The sequence below is a fragment of the Nyctereutes procyonoides genome, unplaced genomic scaffold, assembly GCF_905146905.1.
Source record: "Nyctereutes procyonoides isolate TBG_1078 unplaced genomic scaffold, NYPRO_anot_genome, whole genome shotgun sequence".
In the NCBI taxonomy this organism is placed as follows: Eukaryota; Metazoa; Chordata; class Mammalia; order Carnivora; family Canidae; genus Nyctereutes; species Nyctereutes procyonoides.
This window is the reverse complement of record NW_026575052.1, coordinates 30081883-30098910: the sequence shown is the minus strand read 5'-3', so window position 1 is coordinate 30098910 and position 17028 is coordinate 30081883. Positions and strand designations below refer to the sequence as shown.

The 17028-nt window shown below is 53.5% G+C and overlaps 1 protein-coding gene across 2 annotated transcripts in view; it reads right to left on the bottom strand.

The window, feature by feature from the left end:
- Positions 1 to 258: 258 nt before the first annotated feature.
- The window catches only part of ZNF366 (zinc finger protein 366), a 69681-nt gene continuing 52911 nt past the window's right edge, over positions 259 to 17028 (bottom strand). Inside the window, exons 3-6 of one of the 2 annotated variants that reach the window (XR_008665369.1) lie at positions 16659 to 16850; positions 7400 to 7574; positions 3525 to 4277; positions 259 to 2714 (exon numbers count right to left, since the gene is read on the bottom strand). Coding sequence is in view for 1 of the 2 variants with exons in the window: in XM_055332921.1 (XP_055188896.1) it covers positions 3787 to 4277; positions 7400 to 7574; positions 16659 to 16850 (858 nt within the window). In the remaining variant the exon portion in view is untranslated. Of the gene's footprint in view, positions 4278 to 7399; positions 7575 to 16658; positions 16851 to 17028 lie in introns of both variants that reach the window. The other variant, XM_055332921.1, reaches the window with a different exon arrangement.

The following is a 17028-nucleotide window of genomic DNA, read 5'->3' as shown; positions in this document are numbered from 1 at the left end:
GACACCCTTCCAGAACTAGTTTTTCTAAATGGGAAAGAGAAAAAGAGGCTAAGGAAGATATCACCTGCCTGCGGATGGTGTGAGGTTCAGGAATCCTTCCCGAAGCCCTGAGGCAGGGAGAAGTCAACATCTGTACCTCCCTGGGGTCGAAGCCCCAGGGGGAACCACTCTGGCAGAAGGTCTGAGGGCACGAGCGCGACATTGGCAACGGTCACTTCCTTGCAAAATTTCAGGTATTTGCAAATAATTAACTCAGCCTTTTCGACATGTCTTTATTTGCTTAAATTAACAAAATATAGGTTACATGCTATTTTCAGGTAAACTGCTTTTTCCACTGAAGCAGAAAGCAATATTCACAACTTGGGTGACTACACACTTGGAGTTTTAGTATTTAAATAGCAAGCCAGAATTCTGTACAAAATCAACATTTGGTGTAATGCTGTCCAAATATGCCAAGGTTTTTAAATGTTAGCTCTGTTACATTTTGTTCCAGCAAAGCAGACAGAGATCATGATTCAAAATTCGATGTTAATATTTTATTAAATTCCTTTAGGGCTTAATAAATACAGTATGCATATTGGGCTTCCTCACGCAGCGACTCATATACAAATATACCAGTTACCCCTGCGGGGTTACGAAAGGTCAGCCTCAGTCTCATGGCCAGCAGGGATTCAGATTTTTAAAAAGAGAGGATGAAAGAGGAATTAGACGGCAAAAAAGAGGGGCGTAATCATAGGCCTGAATAAAAAGGATAAAAGAAAAATATGCCACTTGGCTGATGAGTTGGCTGCTTCAGAGCGACAGTGGCCAAAAGCCTGGGAAGCACGTGGTAGTGACCTACTCTCAGAGTGCCACAAGAAGGTGGGTGCCACGCTGCCCTGACCCTTAGACTGCCGATAACCTTGGGTGCTTTTACCCCTTAATTCTCTTGGGGTGATCCCCATAGGTCTGTCCTTCAGGTTTGCGTTCTAGTTAATTAGCTCAATAGGCAAGTTGGCCCACCCTTCCCCTAGCTCAGCACTCCTACAGAGGTTGTCCATATAATTTATTACCCAAACTGGGGCTCTTTTGAGAGTTGACGTGATACTCTTAGTAATTATCCTGGGGCAGAGGTATAAACCAGGGTTGCTCCAGGCACACCAGGACGTTGGTCACTCATCAGCACACAAAACCAAGCTTTTAGCCTTAGGTCTCACAAAATCGGTATCTATTTACCATCAGGCTAGACTTGATTGAGTCTCTCATACCCAGAGTCAGGAACTAAAAACAGGCTTTATAATACACTTCCTAACACTTTTTAAATTACTTTCCTTAGACCTTTTTTTTTTTCTCCCTCAAAATGAAATTTTACTTGGAAGGCTCACATGAAAAACAGATGAAATGTGAGCCCGGTGGAGTGAAGTGGGCATGAGAGCTGAGTTTCTCCTTTTCCCCTCACAGCTTTGTAGGGGCCTAAGAGGGACCTCTGGCTCCTCGCTCCACAACTTGGAAACCACCCTTCTAGACCATACTCTCTCCATCTCAACATGAACTTGATCCTCAAACATTCCCACGATTCATTGGTTGGAAGACACTAGAGCTTGCCATTCTGGATTCCCTGGTTCCAGCGAGGCATACCCAGAATGAGCTGGAAGTCTGAAGCCCCGAAAGCAGGTCTACAAGCACTCTAGACTACTGAGAGAATGACCTTGTAAGAGAACCCAAGAGCTGGAGGGTCACAGAGCATGCCACCGGCCTCCTTGTGATGTTATCAGGGGCACTAATAAGCTATATTCATAAGGAATGGAAGGCAAGTTGCCCCTCGGAGGACTTGGGACAGTTTCCTGGCACAGAGGTGTGCTTGTACCCACAACAACCCACTCTATCGCCGTCAGCATCCCCTTTGCAGGAGCTTGACCTCAGAACAGGGGTGGCAGTAGGAAACCCAAACAGCTTTGGCACTTTGCGGTGGTGGTGAGGCTGGAAAAAAAAAAAAAAGAGCTTTAGGCGAGGTAGCAGGAGAAACGCGTCAGGGATCCACGAAGCCCGTGGGCAGATGATAGAAGTAGATGAGGCTCCGGGGGAAGAGAAAAAGCCGGCGTCCAGCCGTCAGAGAGACAGGCCAGGCCCTCCAGAGAGATGTCCTGGCAACATTAGGAGGAGAGAAAGCCAAATCACAAACAGTACCTAGCTCTACAAATAAGAGTTGAAACTACCACCCAAGAGGCAGTTTTTACATAAACACAGACACAGTACCAGAGGGTTAGTCACAGGTGGGCGACCCCCGGGGAGGCGGCTCTACCAGGCGCCCGGCCTGGGGAAGCCTGCCCGCCCGTTAGAGTCGTCACCACTCACTAGCATCGTGATTCAAGCGTCTCGGAGGAAATAGTTAGTCACTGCGGGCTGGCTGGGTGTGTTTTAAGTGTATTAAGTGACCATAAACATCACAGGCATCATCTTCTAGAACAAAAAGTGTGTGTTTATACAGTGTGTGTGCGTGTGTGCCTGTGCGTGCACACATGCATGCGTGTTTGTGTCCTGATGAGGCTCTTACACGACAGATAAGAAACCCCCAGTCAGCGGTATGACTTCAAAGTCTCCTACTCTTTATTTTAATGAGTCTGAAGCCAGAAACATGTATTTACGGAGTTCCTGGGACGGGTCTTGGGAGCCACCATGTTAGCCCGCTCAGTTTTTCTCAATCCTGGCTGCACAGGAGAATCATCTGGAGCAACCTTTAAAAAAAAAAAAAGTACAGGAGTTGGCGCTCCACTCCAGACCAAATGAAATCAGAATCTCAGAGGTTGAGGCCTCAGCATCAGTTACTTTTTTTTTTTTTTTTTAAGTTCCCCTAGATGATTCTAATGTGCAGGCAGCATTGAGAACGAGTCCCGAATCCCCCTTTATCAGTAAGTGGCTGATGGTTATTCTAATATTCTAGATAAGCGACACTTGGATGGCAGGAATCCCTCCCCGCACGCCCAGCTCCGGCACTGGGGAGAAATCCAGGGCTTGCAAACTCGGTTGTGCAGCTGCTTGGTGGGCCGCAGGCCCCAGAGCAAGGCCTCCAGGAGGGAGCTCTGCTCAGGCCACAGAGGGTGAGCCTGCAGACGCTGAGCACTCTGGGGCCACTGGGGAGAGGCTCCACGCGCCCTGCCTGAGGCAGGGAGCCGTCGCAGATCGAGGCAGGCAGGCAGGCATCTGAGTTCTGCTGGGTTTTCACCACTTTACAGTCATTCATATTTTCTTGAAATTCTATCTTGTATCTGCAGCAACTATTGAGAGCATCCTCGTCAATACCTCACTCTCCTTTTCCTTTCTGGTATGTTGGATTATTTAATGACGGTGATTTATATATATATCTATGTATAGATATATACACACAACTAATGTTTTCACCTATCTGGAAAAATATTGTGAGTTCCACACATTCAACTAAATCATCATTAATAAGGTAACGTGTCAAGCACCATATTTTTGCAACTAAAAAGAAATTTACCACGTATTGCGTATTAGTCAAAGGAAGACAGAATTTCTAAAAGCACCTCAGCATCAGGGTCCAGTTCGGCCCGGCGAGCACGTACAACATACTGTCCAGCAGGAGCACGCGGTAGCACCGGGGAGGCCGGCGTGTGTGCCGGAAATCGGGGTCCTGGCGTGGCCTGCGAGGGAAGCATTCATGTGGCGGGGGACAGTCCCCGCTGGTGCAGCCCAAGGCCCTGGCTGCGGCAGGTGACAGCTCACGCAGAAGGCGCTCCTGGCACGGCCTCGCTCCCATTGTCCAGACGTGATTTGAAGACCGTGCACTTAGATCCCTAAAAGCACCGCTTGTTTTTCCATCTTCCTCTCCAGTAATTCCTTTAAACTCTCATCTCTGTGCTTGAAGTACAAGTAATCGGGGAAGGGGGGGCCCCGCCGGGCACCGAGCAGAGCCCGCGGGCGGAGGCGCTCCTCTCCGCGGGCTCGGTCCTGGTCCCTCTCCTTCTCGGGGCCTCCCTCCGGCCCCGCGCTGTCCCGGGCCCGGGCCTTGGCCTCTGCGCCCGCCTCGCCCTCGGCCTGGCCTGCTGCGCAGGGGGGCTGCTGGGGGTGCTGCGGGCCCGGGCTGTGTCGCCGGGGCTCACGGCGGGGGTCGTCCTCCTCCTGCTGGGGGCGGCAGCTGGCCTGCGAGCCCTCCCTGATGGGCTGCAACTGGGGCACCCCGGGCCCGCGCTTCTGGGACAGGTCGAAGGGCTCCTCCTGCTCCAGCCCCCCGAGGGCCGCGGCCGCCGGTGCCAGGGTGAGCCTCCCCCGGCCGAAACCTGCAGGAGCAGAGCGGAACTCAGGCTGGGGCGCGGGGAGCCGGCCCGCCCGCACCAGGCCCCAGGACAGTCGGGTCTGCACCCCAGAAGCAAGCAAAGCCCCGGTTAAGCATCGGCTCCTCGACCCCAGCCCAGGTCTTAACCTCAGGGTGCTAAGCTCAAGTCCCGCAGGGAGCTCCGGGCTGGGTGTGCGGAGCCCAGCCAGAAAAAGTTAAATGAGGTTAAAATTAAAAGTAAAATATATATTGGCAAATTGAACTCCAATTTAAAAAAAAAAGCTGGTATTGAAAAATAATAAAATAAAATAAAATAAAATAAAATAAAATAAAATAAAATAAAATAAAATACGCTCCCAGTAAAGCTGTGGAGAGACGGGCCTTGTCGCGGATGTCGTGGGCATCAGGAGGGCTCCTTTATGGTAAATTTGGCAACAGGCGCCAAAAGCTTATAATAAGCAGCTTCTGACTTAGCAGTTATACCACTGAGAGCTTAAACTATGGAAATAGTCAAGTGCACAAAATGTGGAAGGACGCTCCTCTACCACATTTTTTTTTATAGTGAAACTGAAAGGATAGAGGTTTTAGATAAATGATACAATGAACACATGTAGATGTAGAGACCGACTAAGGGTCATAAAAAGGTAGTCTATATATTTTAAGTAAAAAAAACACCTATATTTATCATATATATTTATAGTGTAGGCCCCATCTTATCTGTCTTCATCAAAAAATATCTGGATGAATTTATGCCAAAATCTCACAAATTAGGTGATTCTAACATTTTTCTTTTCATTTTTTAAAAAAGATTTTATGTATTTATTCATGAGACACAGACAGAGGCAGAGACATGGACAGAGGGAGAAGCAGGCTCCATGCAGGGAGCCCCATATGGGACTCGGTCCTGGGACCCCAGGGTCACGCCCTGGGCTGAAGGCAGACGCTCCACCGTGGAGCCACCCAGGGATCTCTCTTCTCACTTCTAAGATATTCCTTATTCTATTATTTTCAGTGAACATATATTTTACCATAAGAAAAAAAAAAAACATAGCAAAGGTATTATCATCTTGAAAAATACATGTGTCTAACACTTGGAGCCAAGAAGGCCACCCCATAACGGGGCCCCCGAGCACGGCGGAGGGGAGAGGGCCTGAAGAGACCCAGAGCCCCCGTGTGCACCCCAAGGATCCGTGCTGCTGAACTCTGCAGTGCCAAAGGGCCTCCCTCTCAGCCTGGGGTTGAGGGCCCTGTGAGGGGGGGGGACCTTGCCGGAGCCCAGGAACACAGGTCTGCGCCCCTCACCCCAGGTGTGATCCCGGGGAGCCAGCAGTCAGGGCCCAGGCGAAGGCGGGGGCGCCTACAGGAGCCGACATCCGGCCCAGGCTGCCTTGTGATGTCAGGCAGTGAAGCCGCCCGCAGCTTTAATCATACAAGGCGCGTGGGGAGGATCTTTTTAATATGATTCAGGATTTTTTGGGGCCGTTTCAAACACTGGAGTGCAAAAGTGCTCACACCGTTTGTAGATGAAAACATTACAAATTGTTGAAAGTCTGTTAACTTTCAAAGCGTCTCTCTGATACATAGTGACGCTCTTTATTTTTCCACAAGAATGACAGGCTCGTCAGGTGCCTTTTAGGATCTGAGCCCCCCGTACGGGGTAAGTCATGGTCACCAGGTTGGGCTTTCCAGCGAAGGACCCTCTCCTCATTGCCTTCTGTTCCCAGCCCAAGCAACTGGACAAACTTCACCAATTCTGGAAAAACCCAGGCCTAGGTTGGAAGTTGGCTCAGGCAAGGAGAGATGCAGAGAATACTCCGGGAGAAAACCAGTCTCCGCGGGGTGGGGTGGGGTGGGGACTGCTTTTGTTTTTTAACTGGAATTTTTTCAGGGCTTTTGCATGAACTCTAGGCTTTGCTCTGTGATGCCCACAGCTCCCGTCACTCGGTTATCAACGCGGGTAGTGTGAAGAGGATGAAAACTGCCTTCATTCTGTTCCACGCTGTGGGGGGAACGTGTGAGTCCTATTTACGAATATGTGCGCCCACTGGCCACCCCCCGGGGAGGGCGGGACAAGGGGCAAATGTGAGCCCATCACCCCACGAGCACTGGCTTAGTGCAGCAGGTCCTGATCGAGCCCCGGGTCCAGGGCTGCACAGTCCACGACGCTGCTGGGCCTCAGTGCGGCCTGGGCTGTGGAGCGGGAATCACCCAGGCCAGTCTGGGGGGTGCTGGGCACCCCCGGGGCGTCTCCGGAGTATGGAGCACTGCGCAGGGAACAGCAGGGCACCATGGGGTCTGCAGCCGCGAGCATGTGTCTGCTGTCCCCGTGCACACACCCGCTGCTGTTGCCTCCCTGGTCCCCAGCAGCCGCACCTGCTGCCCGTTTGTGGCACGACCGCCCAAGGGGGGCAGCCCGCCCAGTGGGTGTGCGAGCCACATAAGGCCTCCTCAGCTCAGCAGTGGAGCGGGAGGGAGAGGGGTCCCCGCACAGTCCAGGGAGGGCTCCGCGGGGACCCGGGCACTGTGCCCTACGCATGGGCCACTCAGCCGACCCAGCGGGGAAAGCGTGCCTGGGTGCCCCGCTCTTTTGGAAAGGGGAGAAAGATCCCTCGCCCTTTAACGGCAGCGCGATGGAAAGGATCTGCCCAAGGCGTTAGTTCAGGGTCAGGCAGCTCTGCGTTCAAGTCTTGGCCCTGCCGCTTTTCAGGGAGGTGGCTTTGGGCAAACCAGTGTCCTGCGGCCTCAGTCACCCCATCTTACAAAGCTGGGGCTGGGAGACATTCCTCTAGCCTTGCGCTGTTGAAAGATTAAAGGGGACGGGACACCCGACGTGGCGTCTGGAGCAGAACCTCATCCCAGTCCTGGGTGGCATCATCATGATACTGCGCGGCTTCTCTGTGACCCCTTTCATGCACCACCTTCCGACAGCAGCGTTGCATGTGCTGTGGTAATGTCGAGAGCCTGCTCCTCCACCCCTGCTGTGGTCTTGACAGTTATGACCCCTTTTAACAAGAGGAATAACCCATCCCCCCCCCACGGAAAGTAAAGCCCCCTAAGTGCAAGCTCAGCTCCCCGGTGGTACCCCCTGGCCTCAGCGGGCCGGGCGCCTCCCAGAGGAATGCTTACCTTGAGAATGGAGGCCCCGCTCCATGACCCCATGCTTGACTTTCATGTGGCGTGTCAGGTTCCCCTTTAGGGTGAATTTGCTCGGACAGTAGAGACACTTGAAGGGTTTGCTGTCGGAGTGCAGGTGCATGTGGCCCATTAGGTTGTGCATCCGGTTGAACTCCTTCCCACACAGCTGTTGGGGGCGATGGGGAGGACGAGACAGGTTATTCACGGTGTGGGCTCCTCCCCCAGACGAACCCGCACCCAAGCCTGCGTGGGGCTGCGTGCACTGCTGCTGTGTGGGGGTCTCGGCATGGTAAGCGGCCCCCAAGGGAGGTGTCCCCAGTGAAGCCAGGGATGGCCTGCACCGGGCCCAGGCTCCGACACGGAGCCAGTAGGAATGGAGTCATGAGACCGTGGTCCTGCCACCCGGTGAATTTGAACACGAGGCAAAACCCTGCAAACCTACTGCAGCTTCTTTTGCATGCAGGCCGCACAGAAACAGAAAAGCCGACCTGAAAAGTGATTGCTCAGAGTGGGCTCCGCTCTAACGGCGCATACACGAGTACGGGCTTCCTATTTGCACGGCGTTCGTAACGCAGAAGGTCCTGTGCTAAGCCTGCCATGGACTGTCACCTTTAGTTGACACCACCAGTCCCAGGAGAAGGCTGCGGTTATCACCCCCAGTTCACAGATGGACAAGCGGAGAGATTAAGGCACCCGGGCCAAGACACGCAGCTAATGGGTGCCCGAGCAACCCCAGAGGCCATGTGGCCAACCACCACCCCGTCCTGCGCCCCCTCAACACCACTCTTCTGCTAGACTGTGTCATGCAACATGTTTCTAATCTTCTTACTGCTCTTGGGAATGGAAGGCAACACTAGAAGGGACAGAGGGACCTCAAGCAAGGCACGTGTCTTCTCTGCGGGCCGGGCTTTGAAAACACGATCTCAGCTTTACCAAAGGCAGACGTGTGCTGTTGTTCTTTCCTTTCTTTTTTGGTCGTGCTGTTGTCTCTGTTTCCCACAAAGTGCAGACACACCATGGACCGCGACCGTGGTTCTCCCACTGCTTTTGAAAGAACAGAACCGCCTTTTCTGAAGGCAATCTATGCAGACGCCCAGGGTGCACAACAGAGCCCGCTGCTCTAGGGTGTCCCTTCCTCCCCTTGTTCCCCAAGCCCTGGCGCAGCAGGGTTCCGAGGATCCAGCCCTTCCTCGGCCGTGTGCGGAAGAACACGGAGGAGGGTTTTCTGTGCATGTGAAGAAGGCCAGGGCGCTAAGGAAGGAGCACGTTCCCTCCCCACCAACCCCAGAGGCCCGTGTCACCCGGGCAGCCATATGGAGCGAGAGACGACACGGAGGGAGGACTCGGGGCCACAGTGGCCCCTGAGGCTGACACCAGTTTTCCTCTCTCACTGAGAGATATTTTCAGGGACAATGTTGGGAATCCTGGGTTGAATGTTTATTAACCAAGGAACTGTTTTCCTCAAGCGGCCTTGGGGAGAAGAGTTAAGCTGGCCCTAGAAGAATGGGTTGGCGCAACAAACAGTGGCCTTGGGAGACCCGCCGGAAAGGATGCTGGGTGGCATGAGAGGGGGCCGGCTGGGGGTGACGGCTGTGTCACAGAAAATCCACGCATGGATAATGAATAACGGGTTCTGTATTTTTTTGATGATTCATATTTGGGGATTTTAAGTCCTTTTTCTCTTCCCTCTTTACTTCCTTGCTGGCAAGGATGAATTTGGCACACCGGTGTCCCACGCTCGGGATTCCGAGCACCTGCACACCACGTTCCTTTGGAAACAGTGGTCCAGGAGGGAAAAGATTGAGAGTGCTGGTTGGTCTAATTTTAATGTCCTGGGGAGAAGCCCCGCGTGTGGGATGGGGACTTGCTTTCTTTTACTCTCAACAGGGGACTAGTTAGTGAGATGAATCAATCTGTGACTCAGCTTTTCACATGTGCGGACGTTCTGGGAGACTTCTATTTATTAGCTTCATCATCCAATTCTCCATCCTGGCTACAGGGGATAAAAAGCTTTGAATCTAGAGAGCCTATGTTAGGTATTTCCACTCACGAGTCATTTTAGGGAGAAAAAAAAAGTACATCTCATTTGGTTCGTGGGATGGTTCCTGATTATTTGAAGTGAGGCGGCCACAAAAGATCTGAAAACAGCACAAGCCCTGGGCTGTTAAGCACAAGATACATGGGAGCGGAGGAGCTGAAGGCTGCAAGATTATATCCTACTGCACTAGTCCAAGTGCGTACAGGTCTCAGGGTTGTTCAAGCCAGACAGAATGGAAGGCACGGTGCCTTCCGTACCCGGCTACTATGAAGGGGAGCTTCTACTTTATCATCTCTAGTTGCTAAGGTATCACCAGCCGGACTAGTCTGAAAAGGTTTTTATAAAGGGGATGGAATTTCAGCCTAACCTTGAAGAATGTATAGGGCACCATTTGTTTTTGTTTTGCTGCAGAATAAAGTCTCTTCAAGTATTTTCAGGCACTTTATTCAACCTTGAACCTACCAGGCAAGAACGGTGATTGCAGTGGTGCTAACGACTGCCTGTTTGTTGTTGCCCTGGCCGCTGCACCTTGGAGGTCAGAGGGACTACGCATTTCACCTGCCCCGAGGTCCCCTCTCCCTGTCCCTTTCCCTGCCCCACTCCCACCCCAACACACAGAGCTGTGCACACGTCACAACAGCTACTGGTAAGCACTTTCCACATTCTTCCTTAGCTCTAGACAAGCCACGGTGTATGATCCTGTAACACAGGATCATGTGTCTACTATAGCGTTATTCTGACTCAATCAGTTCACTCCTGAACATTGTGGGGGCATTTTTAGTGGCACGTGAGTATATCAGGACATTAAAATGATATGGTCCCCTGAAGTCAAAGAATGTGGCTTTGGGGAGGGTCCCCTGTAGGACATGACTGCTCAGCTACATTATCTGAGGGTGATTGACAGAGGAGACTTTTGTGCTGTTGGCAAAATTTATTTCATGCATGTCAGAGTTATCCTTCATGGTTGATGGTAGCCTATTGGGCCAACTGATGGAAAGCTTTTGCAGGATTGGATTGAAGGTGTCTCAATCTGAAAGAGGTCTGGGGCACTACAAGGAGCCCTAGGTTATCTTCCAAAATGCAAGGGCGACCTTTCCTATGTGGCCAACCTCAGTATCAAGCACAGGGCTGTGCACACAGTAACATTTAATAAATCTCTAAGTATTTAGTTGGGAGACCAAACAAACAAGTCAGGAAAATATTCCTACCCTGTGCAAAAATTCCAAAAAGCAGCCATCACCACATCTCTTCCTTTCTCCTACTAAAATGTCTATAACCCTATACACACTAGTTTGGAAACCAAAATCCTTCGTGGCAGGAGGACAGGGACAATTACTCAGGCCCTGAGGCACCTGGACACCAGTCACATCTCCATAGTGGGCACCCTTAGCTTCTTCCTTTCAGCTCCTGACCCTTCCGCAAAACCCTTCGGTCCTTATTCAGAATACCTTATTCGGAATAGGCTGGGTATTCCTCACATGACAACAGATGAGTGTAGAAGATATTTTACGTCTATGAGATCCAGAGAAAAAAGACCCCTCAGCCACTGTTAGTGAAGAGAGGCCAGAGAGAGTGAACTGGGTAAATCAAAGATGACACCCTTGGGTGGGGTTTCAACATGTGAGCCCCAAGAAGAATCCTTATAGGAGCGAAGGGGAAGGAGACCAGAAGGAAGAAGGAGAGTGATCTGGGAGGGATCACCAAAATGCTAGTTTCTTCTCCCAGGGAAAGCAGTGTGTGTCAAGGCCCCCTGTAATCATGAGGTGTGAGGCCAAGAGCTTGCCCAAGTCAAGACTTGCTGAACCATCTCCTGCCAAGGTCTGCGCGGATTAAATCAGGGCGGCTGTTGTTGATACAGGGAGCTCCTTGAGTGGAGAAGTCCCAGATTTCATGGTGCAGGTGGTCATCTTTCAACTAGTCTGCCCCTCCTGAACTCTCAATTGCTTTAATGAGGGGTACGAGTGTGCCTCTGACTCAGCCTTTCCATCAATACCAACTCTAATGCCTACTTTTTAAACAGAGGGGGAAACCTCCACATTTAACAGAACGTTGGAACAACTGTTTTGAACTGTCCTTTGCAAATGGGCTGCATGGATCATCGGGCTTTGAGATAGCAGCTCAGAGAGGTGATGGCGAGACCCCGGAAGGATGGAGAACTCGCTCCATTTTCTCTTCTGTAAAACGTCAGTGATAATAATAGTTTCTTACAAAGGTTGTTATAAGGATCAAATGAGATAATTCATGTAAAGGGCTTGCCAAGTAGTAAGAGCTCAATAAATATTAGCTCTTATGATTGTCATGTACATAGTAGACTCTTATACATTCTGGAAAGATACAGATCTGTAAAGATAAGAGTGCTTTTTAGGCCAAGTTATTTGGAGGAAGTATTACAGGGAGGCCAAAGCGAGGGATCCTTCGGGTAAATACTTGCTGGGTCGCTGGAGGCTGCAGAGGCAGTCGTGCCCGACCCAGCGCGGACATTGTGGTCGGAAGGAGAAGCTGCGCCCTGGCCTTGGGTTGCAGCCTTTGGGAGAGCCCCTCACGTGGCTCCTGGATCCCCAGTCCTTTAAGCAGCCGGCAGATGCCGTTCCCTGAGCCAGATCCCAGCCTCCCCGGGCCCCTTCGTGCAGGTCCAGGGCCCGGAGGCACCTCAGGCCACTTGCCACGAGCTGCGGCGACAGCGTGGACAGCCAGTGACACTGTGTGCAGGGGCGGGGTGAGGGCAGCGGCGGCCCCGGGGGAGGCCCGCAGAGCCAGGAGGCCGGGGTGCACCAGGGGCCCTGGGGGTGCGGGTCCCGGGAGAGCAGGTCGGGGCGCCGGAGCCTGCGGCCCACGGGCAGGGCCCTGCTAAGCCGCCCTTGCCTACGCCTCCTCTCGCGCTCTCTCTCTTTTAATAAGAAGGGTGTTCCTTTCCTCAAAGGGCGAGGGAGGGAGGGAGGGAGAGAGAGACTGTAAACTGTCCAAAAGGACCGTGAGAAAACAGGAAGCTCTGAGAAGTACAAGAGAAAGCAAGATGAAATCTGGTCGCAGGCGGCCCCCGGGGACTCGGAGGCATTGTTAGGCAGGCGGTCCGAGCAGCTATATCCTTCCTTCTCGAGGAGGGCTTGGCTGCCGAAAGGCTGCTATCTGGTCACTGCCTTAACCCCCTCCACGCCAGCCCCAGGGCCCTGGCCCAAAGGCCGGGCCCCCGAGGCCCCCCGCGGCGTGCCCCCCACGGGGCGCCAGGGCCCAGGCGGGGAGCGGAGCCTCGCGGCAAAGGCAGTGGGGCCCGGGCCAAGGAGGCCTCGGCCCTTGGCCCGCGCTGCCCTCCGCCCGCGGGCCCCCGCCCTCGCCGAGGCTGCGGATGACCTGGTGATTCATAACTCAGGCAGCTCCCGGCTTCACCCATCATCTCAAAGGAGAATTTGTCCCGGAAATTCTGGATGGCTGCTTTTCCTGGACAGGTTTCCCAAAGACGGCAGCTGGCTCTTCGCTATTATGGAGCGCGGCTGCCACAGGGATGGCATCCAAATCAACCCCTGCGCGCTTACGCAGAATCTGGGAAGCATATTTCTGAACCGTGGCTCAAGTCTACAGGCACGGGTCTCTGGAGGCACTCCAGCTGGCTCCAAGAAGCAGGGAGGCCAGAAGTGGAGCCAACAGCAAAGGAGTCCAGAAGGGCAGTAATGGGTTTTTTTTATACAAGAAAAATATATATAGAGAGAATGGAAACCTTTCCTCTCCTCTAATTTTCCATCCTATTGTGAATGCTTAATCTCACGGTGAGCGCATGTTGCTGCTCGCTGAGGACAGCTGTTGCCACTGAGCTCGGGGCCAGAGCGAGCCAGGTCACGCTGCAGCAGGGGGAGGGCTTTACGTCAGGAGGACTTTTAGCAGGGAGAAACCCAAGAAATTAGGCCCTGTTCCTTCAACACTCTCCCCCTTTCTACAAGCTTTTGGGCAAAACGGACAGATCTAACTCCTGGGGTATGACTGCATACCCCAGGCAAGGTCTGCCTTTTTTTTTTCTTTTTTTTTGTTTCCAGCCACGTCAATTCTGTGACGCGACTATCTCTTCCCTGTTACCCACGATAAAGCTTTTGGGTTTAGTTTTCTGGGCCTCTCCTCCAGCATCACTATGCAGATAGCCAGCCACTCATCTGGGATTGGCTATGGTTTTTGTGGTGATGAGCAAATGGCCCTCCATTCTGTACCCAATGCCCAAAGTTCCATGGACATCCACCGAGGGCCAGGTATTCAAGAATCCAAAGCAACACTGGTAGCGAGCAAAGCACATAGGACACCATCTGGAGACGGCCTGTGCTGCAGGGGGATCGGGGGCCGGCTGACAAACACAGAGCTGGGGTACATACTCTGTAAACTCAGACATGCTCTGAAGCCCCTTTGAAGCAAAGAAGGGTGATGAGACCAGGAGGACACCAAGCAGGGGGGCACTTTGCAGGGACATGGGGACAGAGACAAAGACCCTGGCAGGGCTTCTGGCACTTCCCAGGAGGCAGAGGGCTCTTCGGTGAGGCAGCTGACACCTGCCCTCATTTCAGAAATGTCTAAGAATGGAGAAGGCCCGCCCATTTGACAAAAATACCCTTCAACACCCACTAATTTTTAATCCAATGACAGATACACTGTCCTAGGCAGCCTCCTGACCCATAGTGTGGTCTCCTGGGAAAACCTCCCCACCAGGGAAAGGTGGCCTTTGCAGACGACACAGCCAATTCCCCCACTAGGCCCATCTGCCACTGAAGAGTATAAACTGTGCATCATCTCAGAGCTGGATTTCAGCCCTCAAGCCTCTCTCATGGAATCTAGTGGTGTTAGGATACATCTCAAGCCTAATCCACCCTCAAAGAGAGGTCAGGGTGAGTTTCTGAACCGCAGAGTGGATCCTCAGGCACCCGCTGCACCATGTATGGTGCGCTATCATGGGGGTGGGTGGAAGAGGGGGGCAGGCATAAGGCATCAAGCAAGGCTGGCTCACTGAGCACTGGGCCCCGCTCACACCACGTCATGCAGTCTTCTATGCACTGGTACCCGAGAGAATCTTCTCAGTCCTCAGGTACCACCTGGTCCAAGAAATCCTCCAGACCCCTCTGCATCCCCAGATCAAACCCAGCCTGCAAGCCCTTTTCCTGCATCAGCTCTGCTCCCTGATGAATCCTCTGTTTCAGAGATGCTCTCTGCCTGGTCTGACCCACAGGTCCTGCTGCACCTGATGTGATGAAGGAGGTGGCAGTTGGCTGGACTGCACAGGTGTAGAAGGGACGGCAAGCAGGGCTCCCTTCACGTTTTAACAACATACGTGTCCTGCCTCCGGCCAGTGAGATGCAAACGCACAGTTCATGCTCAAAGCCCAAGAGTGAACCGAGCACAATGAAGGAAGAGTGGCCAGCAGCTCCCATTTGCACCTCCGTTGTAGGGGAAGCAATCCCCCGGCCGCGGGACAGCTGTGCTGAAAGCAAAGGGCCCAAGTGGGAAGCAGGGAGGAAATCAAAGTGCCTAACGAGAGAGAGAGAGAGAGAGAGAGAGAGAGAGAGAGAGAGAAGGGGTGTTATGCTGAGTCCCCAGGTTCCCGAGGCCATGGCTGGCTTCCCGGGCCTGTGTGCAATGCAGTCACAGAGGCCCCAACCCAGAAGGGTCCTCCTGAGTTGGCTCTAATGCTCTACTTTCACTGCCCTGAAATTCTTAATAAGGTCTAACGAGGGGCCTCACATTTTCATTTTGCACCAGGCACTAGGAACGGTGCAGCCTCATCTGCACGCAGCTTCCTCCCCCTTCGGCTCAGATGACTCAAGACGCACAGGAGTCAACTTTCAAACCACCGGGAGCTTGAAGGAAAGGAGGGGAAACACGAGTGGGTGGCAGGAAAGGGCTGGAGGGAGAAGCCTCCCTCCCCCACCTCCAGAGAATGCCCATTCGGGTCTAGGGAAGCTCTGGTTCCTGACCCCTCTCACCCCGTCCAGGAGTGGCCGACACAGGAAAGCCGCTGGCTTCACAGGGGGTTCCTTCAAGTGGGGAGGGGGTACGGGGACATGCTGCAGAGGGAGCAAGGCAGGAAGAACCCCTCTGATGGGCAGCGCATGGCATCTGGGCCCCATCAGACACGCAGTAGCACAGAAGGCAAACGTCCACTGCAGACACAAAGGCTCCAACAGTAGCTGAAGGCGTGATTCCCCTCTGCTTCCCCCAGCCCTGTCTTCACCGCGGGCCGCTGCGCGCCTGAACCCCCCAATCCGCAGCCGATTCCCTCTCACGGGGCGAGTGGAGAAGGGAAACGGCACCGGGGAGGGGTGGAAGGACGGGGAACAGCCTGGGAGGCCCAAGCGTCTCTAAGCAGTACCCATCACTCCTGGAGTTTTACGAATCTTCCCAGCTCCTATGTGATCTCAGCTATGCTATCCCTAAGCCTACCCCTAACCCTACCCCTACTCCTACCCCTAACCCTACCTCTAAGCCTAAGCCTAAGCCTAAGCCTAAACCTAAGCCTAAGCCTAAGCCTAAGCCTAAGCCTAAGTCTAACTAGCCGCTGAGATAAAAGTGAGATGAGGTAACACTCCAGCCAGTGAGGCGGATGCAGGCATTCCCACGGCGACGCTGCACGCCTGCCCTGCATGGGACTTGGGCACCAACGGGAACCGCTTCGGACGGCGGCGCTCACGGCCAGGCCTCAACCCCAACGAGCACTTCTAAGGGCGCTGGAGGCCCCAACCTCGGCCTCCCTCCCACCTAGCCTGGGAGACCCAGCCTCAAGTCACACAGCTCCATCCTCGTGTCCGGAGGGGGGGGTGGTGGTGCCGCAGCCTCTCGGGCTCCCTTCCGAGGTCCACCCGTCGGCTTGTGGGGGAAAGAGGCCTAGAGGCCGTTGCTCCCTCCCGGGATGAGCCGCTCCACCTCGCCTTCGTCCTTTAGCCACCTCATGCCCCCGGTGGGCCTTCCGTCCTCCTTCCTCCCCGCGGGTTGCCTCCTCCCCTGCGCACTGATCCCACCATACGACACACAGGGCCAGCTTCCTAGGGACCAGCTAGGGGCTGGTGCAAGCACAGGTGTGGTGCGCAGAGGAACAGAGCCATGGACGGGCCTGGGGTTGGCCACAGCAGCCCCATGGACGAAACACAGTAGGACGTTTCCCGGAGATCCTCTTCCACTGGCCATTGGCACAACCCTCTGCATCCTTCAGGTGTGCACCGCCCCCCCCCCCCCGGGCCCACTGCCCACCTTGCATTTGAAAGGCTTCACGTCAGAGTGGACGATCATGTGTGCCTTGAGGGTCTGTTTCTGCACAAAACTCTTGTAGCAGAGGTGACACTGGTAGGCGCGGATGTTGGTATGGATGAGCACGTGTCTCTTCATGTTGGCCAGCAGAGTGAACTCCCGCCCGCAGATCCCACATTTGTGCTCCTTCACACCCTGGAGAGAAGCAAGATTCAAAACGCTGTGGTTAGCAGGTGACACGCGTTCATCAGAATTAGAATCTTCACTTCTTTCTTTGCCACGCGAGTCCACGGAGAGCCTGGTGACAGATGCTGAGTTCCAAAGGGCGTGGCTTTGGCCTTGCTAATTGCCATTTTCCTGAAAAGTGTTAGTC